This window comes from Crotalus tigris, unplaced genomic scaffold (genome assembly GCF_016545835.1).
Source record: "Crotalus tigris isolate CLP2741 ecotype Arizona unplaced genomic scaffold, ASM1654583v1 scf7180000022970.308977840:1548163, whole genome shotgun sequence".
NCBI lineage: Eukaryota > Metazoa > Chordata > Lepidosauria > Squamata > Viperidae > Crotalus > Crotalus tigris.
The window spans coordinates 1,355,580-1,375,527 of NW_024099557.1; the positions used below are offsets into that span (position 1 = coordinate 1,355,580).

General features: G+C 47.4%; 1 protein-coding gene across 1 annotated transcript; it reads right to left on the minus strand.

The window, feature by feature from the left end:
• Positions 1 to 615: 615 nt before the first annotated feature.
• On the minus strand, positions 616 to 17,357 carry ODF3L2 (outer dense fiber of sperm tails 3 like 2). Its single transcript, XM_039319336.1, has 5 exons — positions 17,303 to 17,357; positions 14,960 to 15,199; positions 14,047 to 14,157; positions 2,528 to 2,635; positions 616 to 1,223 (listed from the first exon to the last, which is right to left on the minus strand). The coding sequence occupies exons 1-5, from the start codon at positions 17,355 to 17,357 to the stop codon at positions 739 to 741; spliced, it is 999 nt and encodes a 332-aa protein (XP_039175270.1). The 3' UTR covers positions 616 to 738.
• Positions 17,358 to 19,948: the final 2,591 nt, after the last annotated feature.

Sequence of the window (19,948 nt, forward strand, 5' to 3'; positions counted from 1 at the left end):
GTAAGCTTGTAATCGGATGCAAAGAAAATCAAAAGCTTCTATTTCTTTTTACTCTTTCTTTCTGCATTTTTTTTCTTTTTTTCTTATTTTTTATTTTATTTTACTGTACTTGTATTCTGCTTTTATTATTTTTACAAATCACTCGAGACAGCGAGGATATCCCCCACACCTTCCTCCTCCTATTTTCCTCACAACAACGACCTTGTGAGGTAGGCTGGGCTGAGAGAGGGCTTGGTCCATAGCCACCCAACCGGCTTCCGTGCATAAAGCAGGACTAGAACTCGCCAGTTCCTGGTGATTGGCCCATAGCCACCCAACTGGCTTTCGTGCATAAGGCGGGACTAGAACACACAGTCACCTGGTGATTGCTACAAAGTCACCCAGTTGGCTTTCAAGTCTAAGGCGGAACTAGAACTCACAGTCACCTGGTGATTGCTACAAAGTCACCCAGCCAGCTTCCGTGGCAGGGGTGGAATTAGAGTTCACAGTTTCCTTTCTTTCTTTCTTTCTTACTTTCTTTCTTTCTTTCTTTCTTTCTTTCTTTCTTTCTTTCTTTCTTTCTTTCTTTCTTTCTTTCTTTCTTTCTTTCTTTCTCTCTTCTCCTGCTTTTGCTAATTTGCATTAGTTTTTATGCTTTTTGTAAAAAAATAATTAAAATAATTAATAATTAGGAATTAATAAGGAATATTTTTTAAAAAATTAAAAAAACACACCAGAAGACTCCTCCTTTCCGCAGCCCTACCACTCAGGAGCATCCGCGACAAATGGCATGAGGTATTCAGAGTGACGGACCCCAAAAGAGTAAGACGGCCCCCCTGTCTTGTGAATGCTCACTTTTTCTGGGCTGTGGGCCCCCGGCCCGGGTGTCTGGAAGGCTCTTGGGGGTTTTTGGAGCCTCTTCAGCATGGAGAATGCTGGGGGGCGGCAGAAGCAGAGGGCAGACGCCTGGGAGTTGTAGCTTGCTGGGCCTGGCGTCTGGCAAGGTCCCTTGGAAGCGCTGCTTTGAGCGTTCTTGCCGGAGGTAGCACGGGTGGGCTTGGAGGGTCCGCTGGGAATCCGTGCTCTGAGCAATGAGGGGAGGGTGTAGCTGTTGGGAGCAGGAACAGGATCCACTGGACGGGACTTGGTGCGGGCACCTATGGAGAAGGAGGGTGCCCGCTGCTGAAGGCCAGATCCTGGCTTCTCTGGACTGTATGCACCCGGTCCGGGGGTTTGAGGCAGAGCTGGAGAAGGTGCAAAGATGAATATAGAGTTTAGAGGCTTTTTGTAATGGGGGGGGTGGGAAGAGGAGAGGGAGCTGGCCTTAAGAACCAGGTGTTATGGTTCCGGCTAATGAAACACTTCAAAGAACTTCCAGGCATTGATTTTCCTAAAAGTCTTTTATTGTTACAAAATGTCAGCACAGGCACAACGGAGGCTTTATCCAGTGTTTCTCAACCTTGACAATTTTAAGGCATGTGGACTTCAACTCCCAGAATTCCACAGAATTCTGGGAATTGAAGTCCACATGCCTTAAAATTGTCAAGGTTGAGAAACACTGCAGTTTATGCTAAGATCTAAGTTCTCTTCCTCTGAGCAGTTAAATTATCAGCATGTTCCCTCCCTAAATTAGCTGTCATGTATCACATTATCCAATTAGTGTGAAAGTCAAAGGTTTCCTTCCTCTTTCTTTCCCCCTGGCTTTGCCCCCACCCCCTTCTGCTCTGTATTAACCTCAAAAATACCAGTTCTGCATATTGTCAAAGCAAGAATATACAATATTTGCAGCCTCGACACCAGGAGCAAAGCAATGAACCACTAGGGCGGCGCGTTCCTCCAGCTTGGTGATTTTAAGATGTGTCTGGACTTCAATTCCTGCCTGCCTCTCTCTTTCTCTCTCTCCCCCCTGCCTGCTTCCTTCCTTCTTTCCTTTCCTCCTATTTCCTTTCCTCCCTCTCTCCCTCCCTTCTTCCTTTCTTCCTCTCTCTCTCTCTCCCTCCTTTCTCTCTCTCTCCCTTCTCTTTCTTTGTCTCCTTCCTTCTTTCCTCACTCCCTTCTTTCTTTTCTCCCTCCTTTCTTCCTCCCTCTCCCTCCTACTTTACTCCTTCCTCCTTCCTTTCTTCCCTCCCTCCTGCTTCCTTCCTCCTTCCTTTCTTCTTCTCTCTCTCCCTCCCTCTGTCCCTCCTCCCTTCCTCTATCTCTCCTTCCTTCCTCCCTCCCTCTCCCTCCTACTGTCCTCCCTCCTCCTTCCTTTCTTCCCTCCCTCCTCCTTCCTTCCTCCTTCTTTTCTTCTTCTCTCTCCCTCCCTCTTTCCCTCCTTCCTTCCTCTATCTCTCCTTCCTTTCTTCCTCCCTCTCCTACTTTCCTCTCTCCTCCTTCTTTTCTTCCCTCCCTCCTCCTTCCTTCCAACTTGCTTTCTTCTTCCTCTCTCTCTCTCCCTCTTTCCCTCCTTCCTTCCTCTATCTCTGCTTCCTTCCTCCCTCCCTCCCTCATTCTTTCCTCCCTTCCCTCCTTCCCATTCCTACTGCCTTTATTGCTTGGCGCTTACCTGGAGGTTTTGCTCGTCCCAGCATGGAGTAAGAAGGACCCTTTATCCTGCCGAAGCGTGTGTGCTCGGGGGACACATAGTAACAGGGTCCAGGACTTGCATCGTGGCCTGAGAAGAAAGGGGGAAAAGAAAGAGAGAGATCTTCGGATCTAAGGTTAGTGCTTCAGTTTATTCTGGCATTTGGCTGGGGAATTCTGGGAGTTGGGTTGTATCTCTCATTTGTTATCTTTACAAATCAGTCAAGGTAACAAGCATATCCAACACACTTTCCAAACAACAATAACAATAAGAGCCGAGGTGGCGCAGCAGTTAGAGTGCAGTACTGCAGGCCACTTTAGCTGACTGTGTTCAGCAGGTCAGCGGTTCAAATCTCACCGGCTCAAGGTTGACTCAGCCTTCCATCCTTCCGGGGTAGGTAAAATGAGGACCCAGATTGTTGGGGGCAATGTAAAGATATATATATATATTATATATATATATATATATATATATATATATATATATATATATATATGTTTTCTGAGGTTTTCGCGGGTGTTTGTATGTAGGTCTTTGGTTGTTCGGGTTTTCTCCCGCGTAAAATTGGAAGTGTCTTGGCGACGTTTCGACGAAGTCCCATTCGTCATCTTCAGGCTGGTGTTTTCAGCTTCGTGCTTCGAGCAGCAATGTGTGGTCTTAGCTGTTTCTTCCTTTTAACTGCCAGTGGGGGTATGAACTGATTGGGTGGGAGCTTGGCTGTGTTCTGATTGGGTGGAGGTGTGTTCTGATTGGTTAGGGGCTTGGCTGTGCTCTGATTGGCTGGGGGGTTGGCTGTGCTCTGATTGGCTGGGGGATTGTGCTCTGATTGGCTGGGGGAGTGTTCTGTTTGGTTGTGCTCAGGTTAGTCTGAGTTGCAGAGGGGTTTAAGATTTTGGGCTGCCTTGCTATTTTTTGGCTTCGCGTTTGTGGTCGTGCCTCATTTTCATGGAGGGTGTCAGTTTGCTTCGTGTATGGATTGGAGGGCTTTAAAGTGGCTAATGATGCAGCTCTGGTCTGGCTTCTGGTTTGTGGTCGTGCCTCATCATCGGTGTGGCTTTGGGTTTGCGTTTTGCGTGGATGTGTGGTGGTGACATCCTGTGTGGTTTTTGTGAGTGTGGGTCTGGTATCATTTTTTGTATTAGGGAGTCGTTTGTCAATAAGGGCGGGTTTCCAAATGGCTGGTAGGCGGGAGGTATCATCTCGCTTGTTCATGCTGTGTGGGCGTTTTTCTATCTCGATGGCTTCTCTGATTATTCTGTTATTAAAATGTTCACTTTTGGCAATGGTTCTGGTATTTTTAAAGTCAATTTCATGTCCTGTGGCTTTAAGGTGTTGGACCAGGGAAGATGTTGGTTCCTCTTTTTTGACTGAGTTCTTATGTTCTTCAATGCGTGCACTTATTCTTCTGTTGGTTTGTCCGATGTATGTGGTGGGACAAGTGGTGCATGGGATTTCGTATACTCCTTGATTTTCTAATTCAATTTTATCTTTGGGGTTTCTAAGGATGGTGGATATTTTTTTTGTTTGTGCAGAATGCTGTTTTGATGTTGTGTTTATGGAGGATCTTACTGATTCTGTCTGTGGTGCCTTTTATGTATGGGAGGAGGGCTTTGCCGTTTTCTTGTTCTTCGTCTTGGATTTTAGTGGGGGTTTCTTTTTGGATTAGGTTTGTAATCTTATTTCTTTGGAATCCATTGGATGTTAGTACATTGGTGAGAGTGTGTAGTTCAGTTTTTAGGTGTTGTTCGTCAGCTAAGCGTTTTGTTCTGGAGATGAGTGTCTTGGCTACAGAGTTGATCTGTGCTGGGTGGTGGTGTGAGAGAGCGTGCAGATAGCGGTTTGTGTGTGTTTTCTTCTGGTAGATGGTGTGTCCTAGGGAGCCATTGGATTTCTTGTAGACTAAGACATCCAGGAAGGGAAGTTGGTTGTTAGCTTCTGTTTCCATGGTGAACTGTATTTTGGGGTGTAGGCTGTTGAGGTGTGTGAGGAAGTTGTCCAGTTTTTCTTTCCCATGTGGCCAGATTATGAAGGTGTCGTCTACGTATCTGAGCCAGAGTTTGGGTTTGTGATCCGATTTTTCTAGAGCTTGGGTTTCAAAGTGTTCCATGTAGAGGTTTGCAATGACAGGTGAGAGGGGTGATCCCATGGGTGCTCCTTCTGTTAGATCTGACCAACCACTGCCTATCCAACACATACTTCATCTATAATGGACAAAAATACAAACAAACAGAAGGAGCATACATAAAAGGCACCACAGACAGAATCAGTAAGATCCTCCATAAACACAACATCAAAACAGCATTCTGCACAAACAGAAAAATATCCACCATCCTTAGAAACCCCAAAGATAAAATTGAATTAGAAAATCAAGGAGTATACGAAATCCCATGCACCACTTGTCCCACCACATACATCGGACAAACCAACAGAAGAATAAGTGCACGCATTGAAGAACATAAGAACTCAGTCAAAAAAGAGGAACCAACATCTTCCCTGGTCCAACACCTTAAAGCCACAGGACATGAAATTGACTTTAAAAATACCAGAACCATTGCCAAAAGTGAACATTTTAATAACAGAATAATCAGAGAAGCCATCGAGATAGAAAAACGCCCACACAGCATGAACAAGCGAGATGATACCTCCCGCCTACCAGCCATTTGGAAACCCGCCCTTATTGACAAACGACTCCCTAATACAAAAAATGATACCAGACCCACACTCACAAAAACCACACAGGATGTCACCACCACACATCCACGCAAAAAGCAAACCCAAAGCCACACCGATGATGAGGCACGACCACAAACCAGAAGCCAGACCAGAGCTGCATCATTAGCCACTTTAAAGCCCTCCAATCCATACACGAAGCAAACTGACACCCTCCATGAAAATGAGGCACGACCACAAACGCGAAGCCAAAAAATAGCAAGGCAGCCCAAAATCTTAAACCCCTCTGCAACTCAGACTAACCTGAGCACAACCAAACATAACACTCCCCCAGCCAATCAGAGCACAACCAACCCCCCAGCCAATCAGAGCACAGCCAACCCCCCAGCCAATCAGAGCACAGCCACGCCCCTAACCAATCAGAACACACCTCCACCCAATCAGAACACAGCCAAGCTCCCACCCAATCAGTTCATACCCCCACTGGCAGTTAAAAGGAAGAAACAGCTAAGACCACACATTGCTGCTCGAAGCACGAAGCTGAAAACACCAGCCTGAAGATGACGAATGGGACTTCGTCGAAACGTCGCCAAGACACTTCCAATTTTACGCGGGAGAAAACCCGAACAACCAAAGACCTACATATATATATATATATATATATATATATATATATATATATATATATATATTGCTTACTGGTGTACACCGCTTAGAGAGTGCTTGCACTTAAAGCGGTATATAAGCCTCATAAAATAAATAAATAAATAAATAACCCTATGAGATGGATTGTTTGAACTAAAGTGATTGAACATTGTAAAGTTGACAAGGTTGAGAAACTCTGGTCTATAAAGTCCAATATCAGGCACCCATCTGATATTGGACTTTAGACATGTCTGAAGTCTGCATCCAGTTTTGGTCACCACGATGTAAAAAAGATGCTGAGACTCTGGAAAGAGTGCAGAGAAGAGCAACAAAGATGATTAAGGGACTGGAGGCTAAAGCACATGAGGAACGGTTGCTGGAACTGGGTATGTCTAGTTTAATGAAGAGAAGGACGAGGGGGGGACATGATAACAGTGTTCCAATATCTCAGGGGCTGCCCCAAAGAAGAGGGAGTCAAGCTATTCTCCAAAGCTCCTGAAGGCAGGACAAGAAGCAACGGATGGAAACTAACCAAGGAGAGAAGCAACCTAGAACTAAGGAGAAACTTCCTGACAGTGAGAACAATTAACCAGTGGAACAACCTGCCTCCAGAAGCGGTGAATACTCCAACACTGGAAGTTTTTAAGAAGAGACTGGACAGCCATTTGTCTGAAATGGTTTAGGGTTTCCTGCCCGAGCAGGGTTGAACTAGAACAGAGGCCCTCAACCTTTGGGGCACCGGGGACCGGTTTCGTGGAGAGAGCTTTTTCCACAGACCGGAGAGTGTGTCGTTTTGTGTGCTGCCTGCATCCCATGGATGGTGCTTTACTTGTTTGTGTGGATCAGTTGCTGGCATACCGTAGCCCGGTGCCGGTCCAAGGACCAGGGTTTGGGGACCCCTGGACTAGAAGACCTCTAAGGTCCCTTCCAATTCTGTTATTATTATTAAGTCACCAGTTCATCTTTCCTAAGGTACTTCAGTGCAATAGCACAGGGATCCCCAACTCCGTGGATAGGCATCGGGCTGTGGCATCACATTTACGACCATTGCAGCATCCCCCATGGTAACAACAACAACAACAACAACAGAGTTGTAAGGGACCTTGGAGGTCTTCTAGTCCAGGGCTTTTCAACCTTTTCACCCATTGTACCACTTTTAGGATATGGCAACATCCGAGTACCACTAATCGCCTAGCAAGGTATCAAAAACTTGATGATCAAAAAAAAAAAAGGAAAAAAGTGATAAAGTACAGGTAGTCCTGGACTTACAACAGTTCGCTTAGTGACTGTTTGAAGTTACAATGGCACTGAAAAAAGGGCCCCCCAAGGCACAGCCAAGTAAGACACCTGCCTGCCCGCTCGGCGGCGCTCTTCCTCCTGTCCGAGGTTTTCATTGTTGTGAGCATTTCTGTTGAGGATTGGCAGCGGGGGTGGGGTATTGGTTTTTATTCCCCCCCTGTTTGCTGGGTGGTTGCAGCAGGTTTTGGTCACTTCACATGATCCTGGACACTGTGACCGTCATAAATATGAATCAGTTGCCAAGCATCTGAATGTAAATCATAAGACCCTGGTGATGCTGCAACATTCCAGCTTATCAGCGCTTCTTCTGGGCTCAGCAGAAGCACCAGGATCAGCGCCAAGCTCCAGCTGGAGCCTGGCGCTGATTCTGGCGCTTCCGCTGAGCCCTGATAGCCTCAAAGAAGCGCCAATCAGCTGGAGCCTGGCGCTGATCCTGGCACTTCCGCTGAGCCCTGACAGCCCTGCAGCTCCAGCCGTCTCTCGCTCAGGCTTATGCGGTGTTGCCACTGGTTCAGCTCATTCTCCTCCCTCACTAACACTTTTCTAGGATGGTCGTGTACCACCTGGCAGGTGCCAATGTACCACAGGTGGTACCCGTACCACTGGTTGAAAAACCCTGATCTAGTCCATTCCCCGGCTCAGGCAGGAAACCCTATACCATTTCGGACAAATGGCTGTCCAGTCTTTTCTCAAAAACTTCCAGTCTTGGAGCATTCACAGCTTCTGGAGGGAGATTCCAGCATGTGAACAAAATTCGGATGCTTGGCAACCGACTCATATTTACAACGGTTGCTGTGTCCGCGGGTCACGCGGTCCCCTTGTGCGACCTTCTGACAAGCAAAGTCAATAGGGAAAAAACAGATGAACTTAACAACCGTGCTGCTAACTTAACAACTGCAATTGTTAACTGTGGCAAGAAAGGTCGCAAACAGCCAAATTCACTTAACAAATGTTCCATTTAACAGCAGAAATTTGGGGCTCAGTGGTGGTTGTAAGTCGAGGACTATCTCTGTTTACGACGGTTGCAGAGTCCGGGGGACATGTGATTACCACTTGTGATCTTCTCAATCAACCTCCGACAAGCAACGACAATGGGAGAAGGAAGCTGAATTCATTTAATGATTCACTAAGGAACTATAGTGATTCACTATAGTTATTAAAAAGGTTATAAAGGTTATAAAATCAGGAGTGACTCACTTAACAATTACCTTGCTTAGCAATAGAAATTCTGGCCCCAATTTTGGTTGTAAGTTGAGGACTTCCTGTATCTGTCCCCATCTCCTATCAGATGCAGTTATGAACAATGGAAATTTTAGTGCAGGGGTCTCCAAACCTGGCTGGCTGGCTGGAGAATTCTGGGAGTTGAATCTACAAGCCTTAAAGTTGCCAAGTTTGGAGAACCTATTTTAGTGGAACTGTTATGCCCCGAGCCTTGCAAACGGCTTGGGCGTTTGCAGGCAGTCCCGGGCAGGTGCAAAGCTGCCCGGGACCAGACAGGCTGTCGCCAGTGCCGTGCGCATGCGCGGGTGCTGGCGCGGGAAAAGTAACACATTGACCCGGGAGTTGCCTATATAAGAGGCTGCGAGTGTTTGGGCGCGGCAGAAGCCATCTACTTGTAAGCTGAACGCAGAATAAAGAAAACTGAGAACTCCAACTGCTTCTCGTGTCTGCTTTTCGCCAAGGACTCAACACTGGCGACGAAGGTGGGATGCCTTACACCGCCTGGAAAGGAAGAAGTGTAAGCTTACCCAAGTGAGTCCTGAGCGGCGGAACGGCGTCGACTCGGCAGCTGCTATAGAATTGTATATTGTATATTCTTGCTTTGACAATATGCAGCTGCTCGCCAATCCAGTGCGCATTCGGGGGTAGGCTGGCTGATAGACCCGTCTCCTGAAGATGGCGAAAGTTGGAAGGCTTTCAGAGTTCGACGTCTCACATCCAGAGCGGTGGGAGTCCTACGTATCCAGGGTGGAGAACTACTTCAAGGCAAACCAAGTGAGGGAAGAGAGCTTGAAGGCTGCCACCCTGCTTTGTGTTTGCGGTCAAGACGCCTTCGAAATCGCAGAAAACCTTGCAGCACCTGTTCCAGTAGAGTCTGTCAGCTACGCAGATCTGAAGAAGCTACTGAAGGAGCACTTCCACCCCAAGATGTCCGTCATCGCATGGCACCACACCTTCGAGCAGAGGGATCAACGGTCCGGTGAGTCGGCCAAAGAATACATCGCCGCATTACGGAAGGCCGCCAAGCACTGCGAGTTCAAAGTCCTTGAAGAACGACTGAGGGACCGATTCGTGTGCGGGTTAAGGCATCGAGATCTACAACAGAGACTTTTCGCTAAAGAAGAATTGTCCTTCCAAGATGCCTTAAGAGAAGTCACCGCAGAAGAAGCAGCAGGCGGCGCTGTCAAGAACATGCGGCCGATCAGAAACAGTCCAGAGGTTGCATCCGTGCACCAGGAAGACGTCCAAAGAAACTCCGAGGAGGATCCGGACGAGGAAGTCGACCGTCTCCACCCCACGAAGGAAGAAAATCAGAAGGGAAGCTCTTCAGCTCTGCTCAAGTGCATCGGCTGTGGAGGTCGCCACAGGAGAACCGACTGCAAGTTCCGCTCCGCTACCTGCTGGGCATGCGGCAAACAAGGACACATTGCAGCTGTGTGTCTGGGCTGACGAAAGGTACAACCTCAGGAAGAACTGCGCCTGAAAGGTACCAGATTCCCCAGCCAGAATAGGGTAGGGTTTTGCGCTTCGCGAAGAAGCATCCTTAGGACAGGCACACACAAGCCCATTAAGAAAAAGCTGTCACTCAAGGTGAAGCTACAAGGGGTCCCATTAACTATGGAACTAGACACAGGGTCTGCCCTTTCCATCATCTCCTTGCATACATTTAGGAAGATTTGTTCCGGTAGTGGAACTCAGGTCAAGTTAAGGCCTTCTGACATTGTGTTAACAGATTTTCAAAATTCAAGAGTGTGTGTTAAGGGGGAGGCCACCCTTAACGTGCAATACAAGAGTTTTGAAGGTCCACTAGACTTATTAGTAGTAGGGGGTGAACGAACGAGTCTCATAGGACTCGATTGGTTTGAGGCCCTGGGGATACACGTCACAGGACTCAACAGTTTACAAACACTCGACCTACAGGAAGTCTGCAAAGAATTTGCAGATGTTTTCAGCCCCCAGCTGGGCACATTCAAAGGACCCCTGTGTCCTTAAAGCTAGACCCCACTGTCACTCCCATTAGAATTAAAGCAAGAAGGGTCCCTTTTGCTTTAAAGAGTAAAATTGACACTGAGTTAGACAAACTGATCCAACAGGGAATCCTAGAACCTGTTGATTCCAGTCCTTGGGAGACCCCCATTGTCACGCCTCTAAAGGCAAATGGGGACATTCGCATTTGTGCTGATTACAAATGCACACTAATAAGGCATTGCAGCAACATGCCTATCCTGTTCCTGTGGTCAGTCACATCCTGGCCTCCCTCAAGGGGGGGCGTGTTTTTGCAAAGCTTGACCTAGCTCAAGCATATCAACAGCTGCCTGTTGATGATGCTGCTATAGCTCAGACTATTGTGACCCACAGAGGGGCCTTCAAGGTAAAAAGGCTACAGTTTGGAGTGAATGTCGCTCCTGGGATTTTCCAAAGCGTAATGGAAAACACACTACGAGGTATACCAGGGGTTTGCCCCTACTTTGATGATGTCTTGATTGCAGGAGACTCCACACACATTCTAGCTGAAAGGCTAAGGGCTGTTCTGTTAAGATTCAGGAAATCAGGCCTCAAGCTCAAAAAAGACAAATGCAAGATTGGGGTGCCTTCTACTGAATTTCTGGGGTTCAAAATTGATGCTGCTGGGATTCACCCTGCTGAATCCAAACTAACTGCTATTTTAGAAGCACCTAGGCCAAAGTCCAAGGCCGAACTTCAGGCCTTCTTAGGCCTCCTGAATTTCTACAATTCTTTTCTTCCACATAAAGCTAGTGTAGCTGAACCTCTTCACAGGCTACTAGACAAACAAGCAGTGTGGCAGTGGTCACAAACGCATGAGGGTTGTTTTAACAAAGTCAAGGCTTTGCTCACTTCTAACAGTGTACTTGCACATTTCAACGAGTCCCTTCCTGTGTGCATCGCTTGTGATGCGTCCCCTTACGGGGTTGGAGCTGTCCTGAGCCACCTCAGGTCTGATGGAACTCAGGTTCCTGTTGCATATTACTCCAGAACATTGTCTTCTGCTGAGCGCAACTACGCTCAGATAGACAGGGAGGCTCTGGCTGTTGTTGCTGGAATTAAAAAATTCCATGACTTTCTATATGGCAGGCACTTCACGGTCTTCACTGACCATAAGCCTCTGCTGGGACTGTTTACCACACGTAAGCAGACTCCCCAAATCATTTCCCCTAGAATGCTTAGGTGGTCTATTTTTTTGTCTGCATATGATTTTTCTTTACTCCACAAGCCTGGGAAAGAAATGGGCCATGCTGATGGCCTCAGTAGATTGCCTCTGCCAGTAGTAGAAGCTGACCCTGCGCCAGCTGTCAACATTCTATCAATCCAAGCCTTGCCCGAGCTCCCTCTTAGTGCCAGGGATGTTGCCGCTGAAACAGGTACAGATCACACACTTTCACGTGTCCGTTCCTGGGTTTTGTCTGGTTGGCCTGAGCACTGCCCTAGTCCTGAGTTTCAGAGTTTCTGGTCCAAAAGGAACGAGCTGTCCCTTTCTCAGGGTTGTCTGCTTTGGGGAAACAGAGTTGTCATTCCCACCTCAATGAGGACTAGGGTCTTAGAATCCCTCCACGAGGGTCATCCTGGCATTGTTCGTATGAAGGCTCTTGCGCGCAGCCACTTGTGGTGGCCTGGTTTAGATAAAGATATTGAGGCTAAGGTGCATGCATGCCACCTGTGCCAACGATCTCGCCCAGAGATGCCCCAAGCTTCCGTGCATAGATGGGAGGAAACACAGTCCCCATGGTCTAGGGTGCACATTGACTACGCTGGGCCCTTTCAGGGCCAGTTCTTCTTGGTCCTTGTTGACAGCCATTCAAAATGGCTTGAGGTTGTACCTGTCTCATCCACCACCACTGCAAAGACTATTCAGGTACTGAGGGGGATTTTTGCTGCACACGGGCTTCCAGATGTCATTGTGTCTGACACCGGCCCTCAATTCACTTCCTCCGAATTCCAAGCTTTCTTACAGGCTAACATGATTCGTCATGCCACGTCTGCACCCTTCCACCCGTCCACCAACGGTATGGCTGAACGTATGGTGCGCATCACAAAGAACGCCTTGAAAAGACTTACCTACGGGGACTGGCATCACAGGTTGGCTGACTTTCTCCTTTCTTACCGCACCACACCGTCCACTTCTACAGGGAGAAGCCCAACTGAACTTCGTTGGGGGCGTCAACTTACTACTAAACTTGACCGGTTGCATCCGGACAGATTGCCTTCATCTACCTCACATCCTAGGGCACCTAGACAACTACTTGAGGGTGCCCCGGTCTGGACTCGCAATTACGGGCCTGGTCATACATGGGTCCCCGCTTCTGTCTCCAGGGTCACGGGTCCTCTATCCTACGAGGTAGCTCTGGACAACGGTCGTGTCCTGCGCAGGCACATCGACCAACTCCGCCCTAGGCGGCATATTCCAGCTGAGACTCCTGGGTCTTTTCCAGGGGGGAGGGGGACCCTTTGGAGCAAAGGGAAGGGCACGAGCTGCTGCCCATCTCCACTGATGGAGCCACTGACGGCCCATTTCAAGCTTCTGCAAGTGCTCCGAAAAGGAATTCATGGAGCTTACCCACACAACAGGCACTCATGCCTACTCCAGCCAGGGAGTCACCCCGGGGGCATACTCACTTTCCACACACATCACACAGCACTCCAGTCACGGAGGATACCCGGGGGCATCCCAACAAATCATTCCCCGCAAGAGAGCTGGCACACAATCCCCAGAGTTGGCCTGACCTTACCCCAAATCCTACAGGGGGTCACACATACAGGGAGGTGGTCGAGGAGCCAAGTCCCGACTACAACACCTCTAGCCCAAATCAGGAAGTAACTGAATTTTGGGAAGGTACAGAATCCCACACAAGTCCGGATACAGAACGGGACTTAAGGGATGGACAACCCTCTGACAGGTCTTGGTTGGACTTAGGAGGGTCTGCAGAAACGCCCAGCAGTGGCTATCACTTCAAGGGGCCCCAGGGCCTACAGCTAGGCGGGTCAACCAGGTCACAAAGTGACAGGAGCCCTGGCCTGACGAGCCTGGTGGGCAAGCACGCAGGCCAGGCATTGGGGCAAAGTCCTTGGAAGGCACCAAGGCTTGATAAGGGGAACAGGCTCTTGTCACCCCTCAGTCAGGGAACACCTGTCAGAAACCCAGAACTGAGAAGGTCACAGAGAGCAAGGAAATCTCCTAAATACTTAGAAGATTACATAACATTGCTGGCTAAACAAAAGCCAGGTAACGATAGGAGCACTGAGAAGCAGAACACTGCATAAAATAAATGATTATATGTTGGTAGTAGTTTTAGTCCGGGGGAAAGGGGTGTTATGTCCCGAGCCATGCAAACGGCTCGGGGCGTTTGCAGGCAGTCCCGGGCAGGTGCAAAGCTGCCCGGGACCAGACAGGCTGTCGCCAGCGCCGTGCGCATGCGCGGGTGCTGGTGCGGGAAAAGTAACACATTGACCCAGGAGTTGCCTATATAAGAGGCTGCGAGTGTTTGGGCGCGGCAGAAGCCATCTACTTGTAAGCTGAATGCAGAATAAAGAAAACTGAGAACTCCAACTGCTTCTCGTGTCTGCTTTTCGCCAAGGACTCAACAGGAACCATCTCTTGAGTGACCATCCCCGTCTTACATGTTACGACGCTCAGCAATGCTGTTGCTCACCATGATTGTTGAGCCTCTGACGAAAGGAATAAGCAGGACTGGCAAAGCGGGTATAATCATGGTTGACAAATCCAATGGTGGGAGGTAAGCTGTAACATCCAGGTCCAGGACCTAAGAGCATATGAGAAAGTTTTTTATTTTTCTTTAGTCTTCATTAATTTCATTACTATATCCTCTTTTAAAAAGCAAAATGTCACTGGGCAGGGTGTTTCTGTGGGAGAAAGAAATATTAAAGAGACAGAAAAACATGCCTAGTTTTTCTTTATAGCCCCAAGTCTCCCTCCCCCAAGCAGTAACCAGCTCTGTACAAATGCAGATGTAAATAATCCAGGAAGGTTGAAGCTAGAAGATTAAGAAGACAAAGACACCTAAAATCTACATACCCCACCCAAACTCTAAAACAGGATATAATAGGATTAATCCACAGATGCCAAAGGGGCACACTCAGACTCAGGTCAAAAGTACATGACACAGGAAATACAAAGCTCAAACAGGAACAGGAGCCCCAGAGGGTATAAAAACCCACTCACTACATGTGCTCTCTCTCTTTTCTTCCAGAGCCATCTTTCTGTCTGGCTCTCCTCTTCAATAAACTGCAACCTTCTTTCTAAAGCAATCGCCATGTTGTTTATTCCCGGCTTGGACTGAACCATGATGAAGACTTTTCCTTCAGCACTTATTTGAATAGAATAGAATAGGAAGGGACCTCGTAAGTCATCTAATCCAATCAGGAGACCGTACACCATTGGAAGGGACCTTGTAAGTCATCTAACCCAAGCAGGAGACCCTACACCAGGGGTCCCCAACCTGTGGGCAGCAGCCTAGTAGTGGGCCGTGGCCTGCTGGTCACTGGGCCACAGGATAGGCTGGCCAGTGTGAGCATGTGTGCGCGCACACACACACACACACACACCACTTGCAGTAGCATGAAAACGGACTGCCACCGTGCTGCAGGACGTGAAACGGGACGCCACTGTGCCTCGGGGGGAAAATGGGATGCTGCCGCCATGCTGTGGGCACAAAAAGGGGCTGCCGCTGTCCTGCAGGACACCACCACGCTGCACGGTGGAAAAATGGGACGCTGCTGCGCCTCGGGAGGAAAAATGGGGTGATGCGGCAATGCGGGCACAAAAACGGATGGCGCTATTAAGATCTGGTGGAACATTCAAAAGATTTTCAAGAGAAAGATAAAGTTTACGCCGCAATTATTTTTATTAGGGGTTATTGTAGATTTTGATGTTAAAGAAATTAATTTGATGTTGAATCTTATAACAGCTGCAAGATCACTGGTGGGGCAATATTGAAAGAAAGATTCTTTGTCTACTATGGAAGAATAGATATTTAAGGTGTCTAATTTAGCAGAAATGGCAAAAAATTCCGCTTATTTGAAGGAGTATTCACAAGAAAGGTATATTTCGGTTTGGAGAAGATGGATAGATTATATTCAGAATAAATATGAGACTAAAAAGTATTATCTAGCTTATGAGTAAATTTTAGATTAATTTTAGTAGTTTAATATGGTTGAATTTATATTATTTTTAGTATTATTGTTTAATTATGTTATTATTTTTGGTTTTTAATTTGTTAATATTTATCTTGAAAAGGAGTTAAAGTAGGTTATGGATTTGATTGCTAGTAGAGTTGGGTAACGTTAGATTATGATTGTTTATTTGTAACCCTGTAATCAGCTCTGGGAAGTGGGGGAGAGGAGAGAGGTGGGAGGGATTTGGGATATATATTGTAAATTTTTTTTAAAACTTTTAATAAAAAAAAAGGATGGCGCTGAGCCACACAAGAACGGGACAGGGTTAGCGAGTATCAAGCAAGCGCTAGCCCCACTCCGTTTGCATCATGTGCATGCTTGTGGGCCCGTGTGCACCTATAAACTGCTTCCCCCTCCCTTCCGGTCCGCCAACCGAGAAAGGTTGATGACCTCTACCCTACACCATTGTTTATTTTATATCCCACCATTCCTCAAGGCTTCTTGCAAGCGGATCACAATCTTATCCGTAGAAAAAGGTTGTAGTAGTTTGGGTTCAGAGTCTGAGCAAGGATAGGGGTGAAATAGACCTTTTATTCCACTTTCATTACCCTTATAAGTAACTCAAGTCAACAAACATACATAATAGGTCTTTCTCCTCCTACTTTCCTCACAACAACTTTGTGAGGTGGGTTGGGCTGAGAGAGTGGAGTGGCCCAAAGTTATTGTTTCAGGTTTAAGATGGGTCTAGAACTCACTGACTCCTGGTGATTGACTCAAAGTCACTCTACTGGCTTTCATGCCTAAGGTGAGACTAGAACTCAAGGTCTCCTGGTGATTGGCCCAGAATCACCCAACCAGCTTTGATGCCTAAGGCGGGACTAGAACTCACAGTCGCCTGGTGATTGGCCCAAAATCACCCAAGCAGCTGTTATGCCTGAAGTGGAATTAGAATTCACCTTCTCCTAGTTCGGGGGTAGTCAACCTTGGCTCTTTTATGACTCGTGGACTTCAACTCCCAGAATTCCTGAGCCAGGAATTCTGGGAATTGAAGTCCACGAGTCATAAAAGAGCAAGGTTGACTACCCCTGTCCTAGTTTCTAGCTAGATGCCTTAACCATTATACCAAACAAGATGTTAACAAGAGACCTTTTTAGAGATTTTCTGAAACAATAGTTTTGAATAGTCTACAGCAGTGGTTCTCAACCTGTGGGTCAGGACCCCATTTGGGGTCGAACGACCATTTCACGGGGGTCGCCAAACAACGCAGTCCGCCATTTTTTTACCCTTTTCCTTAGCTGTGCTACTCCCTTTTATTCTATTGGCTTTTGAAAGCCAATAGAATAGACTCTCTTGAATAGAGTCTAATTCTATTGGCTTTCAAAAGCCAATAGGAATTGTCCAGGCTGTCTCTGCCCTGCTGAGCCCAACAAAAGTCCCATTCTGCAAACGGTGCTGCACCAGTTGAGTGGTCCTCAACTTACGACCGGTTGAGTAGTCCTCGACTTACGACCGGTTGGGGGTCGCGGCATTAAAAAGGTTGAGAACCACTGATCTACAGATTCCTCTTAAATAAGGCAAATCATTTATACTCCAATGCATCTAACTAACAACTTCCTGGTCATATTTACAAAATGTACAAAAACATGCTTTGCTTAACCCATAACTGGTTGGATTCATACAATACACTAAGCCACAAACCACGGTTTACAATCCACACAGGCTATTTTTAAAATCTATCACCCAAAAGTTTATAATCGTCCCTTTCCTCCTGACCTGTCTCAAGGGCTGCAATTTTGGGAGGTTTCTTTGGCTGAGAGTCGTCTTCCATCTTCAGCCCACAAATTTCTTTGATGAAGGAGAGCTGGTCTTCTTTTTTGCTTCTCCACTCCTCCCCTCCTTCCCACCAAGGCCACTTATAGAGGAAGGCCAACAATTTTTTGCAATGGAAGAACAAGCAAACAAACTAACAATGTGTCCTCCCCAAGCAAAAGAACAACCCAATTCAAAAGGAAAAAAAAATGAATTTATACCATCCAAAGCAGACTTAGTGGGAAAACAGTGTCTGGGGAAACTCGGAGAAGTGAAATGTAATTCCATAGGGTGAGCCCTTGGAGATAAAAAGATGAGCTGTAAGCAGAGACGCAGCAGGTGGCCAAAGAAGGATTCTGTGTGTCAATTGTTCTTTTTCCATCTGGTCAGAGGGTAGCTTACATAAAGCCAGTAGACTACTAAGGTGGTGGTTAATTTGCTGGGAGGGGATCTTGAGGTATGGATCCACTAAAAACAGCCCTGGATTTAACTACCTTTGTTTTGTTCAGCCATTCGGAATCCCTGGATTAATATAGCATCCATTTTGGTCACTACAATATAAAAAAGATGTTGAGACTCTAGAGCGCAGAGAAGAGCAACAAAGATGATCAGGGGACTGGAGGCTAAAACATACGAATAACGGTTGAAAGAATTGGGTATGTCTAGATCAGTGGTTCTCAACCTTTTTAATGCCGCGACCCCCAACCAGTTGTAAATCGAGGACTACTCAACCGGTCGTAAGTCGAGGACTACTCAACTGGTGCAGCACCGTTTGCAGAATGGGACTTTTGGTGGGCTCAGCAGGGCAGAGACAGCCTGGACAATTCCTATTGGCTTTTGAAAGCCAATAGAATTAGACTCTATTAAAGAGAGTCTATTCTATTGGCTTTCAAAAGCCAATAGAATAAAAGGGAGTAGCACAGCTAAGGAAAAGGGGGAAAAAATGGCGGACTGTGTTGTTTGGCGACCCCCGTGAAATGGTCGTTCGACCCCAAATGGGGTCCTGACCCACAGGTTGAGAACCACTGGTGTAGGTTAATGAAAAGAAGGACGAGGGGGGCGACATGATATCAGTGTTCCAATATCTCAGGGGCTGCCCCAAAGAAGAGGGAGTCCAGCTATTCTCCAAAGCACCCAAAGGCAGGACAAGAAAGAACAGAAGGAAACTAATCAAGGAGAGAACTAACCTAAAACTAAGGACAGATTTCCTGACAGAACAATTAATCAATGGAATGAGTTGCCTCCAGAAGCTGTGGGTGCTTCAGCCCTGGAGGTTTTAAGAAGAGATTGGACACCATTTGTCTGAAATGGTATAAGGCAGTGATGGCGAACCTTTTAGAGACCGAGTGCCCAAAAACTGGCCCCGCCTCTGCTCTACCCCTTGCCTGCCACTGCTCCACCCCCTGCCCCGCCCCCCCTGCCTGCCCGCAGGGCCACTCACCGCCTCCAGGGCCCGCCGCAGATCACCCAGGCAGCCCAGCAGCGCATGGCAGCCACACTCTCTGCCCATGCCCCGCAGCATCCACTGTGTGCGTTGGGGCGTGAGGGCAGAGTCTTGTCTACGCTGCCTGGCTGCCATGTCCTTGGCTGCGCTGCTCCGCGTGGGCCACGCTTGGGGGCGACTCTCCTCCAGGGGGGCTGCTGGTGAAGAGTGGGTCACGGGCGGAGGCAAGGCTGGGGCAGCGGCACGTGTGCCCACAGAGAGGGCTCCAAGTGCTGCCTCTGGCACCCGTGCCATAGGTTCGCCACCACTGGTATAGGGTTGGCAGTGCTTTTTTTCTAAAAAAAAAAAAAAAGGTGCCGGAACTCATATATGTCATACAACCTGCCTTGCCTACCCTACAAGGTTCCATCCAAAAAAGATGCCGGAACTCCGTTCTGGGCGTTCTATGAGAAAAAAAGCTCTGGGGGTTGGACTAGAAGACCTCCAAAGCCTCTTTCAACTCTGTTACTCTGTTATTCTAATTAGCATCATTTGATTTATCTGTGATAAAGCAAGCATGCTCAGTAGATTTGTATAGAACATATAACATTTCATAGCATCCCAATAGTCTTCATATGAACTTGTTCATGCTCATCCTTATAGTCAATAGGTGTGGTTTTCACATTAAAATGAGGCATAATGAGTTTGAACGTTACTAAAGTTCAAATGTATGTATAGTCTTTGTCCTTAGCCTACTGCAGACCTGTCAAACTCACGACATCACGTGACGTTGCGCAACATATCGGAGCTTTTTTCCCATTGCTGGCAATGGGGTGGGTGTGGTTTCCTTGTGATGCGTCTGGCCCGCGGGCCAGCTGTTTGACACCCCTGGCCTATTGGAACCAGAATAAGAGAATAACAGTTGGAAGGGACCTTGGAGGTCTTCTAGTCCAACCCCTGCTCAAGCAGAAAACCCTATATCGCAAGGGTCTTCAAACGTGGGCCTTTTATGGCTTGTGGACTTCAATTCCCAGAATTCCTCAGCCAGGCATGCTGGCTGAGGAATTCTGGGGGTTGAAGTCCACAAGTCATAAAAGGGCCAGGTTTGAAGACCCCTGCTATATCCATTCAAACAAATGGTTGACCAGTCTCTGCACTTAAATGAATCATGAGGTCATTAAATGAAT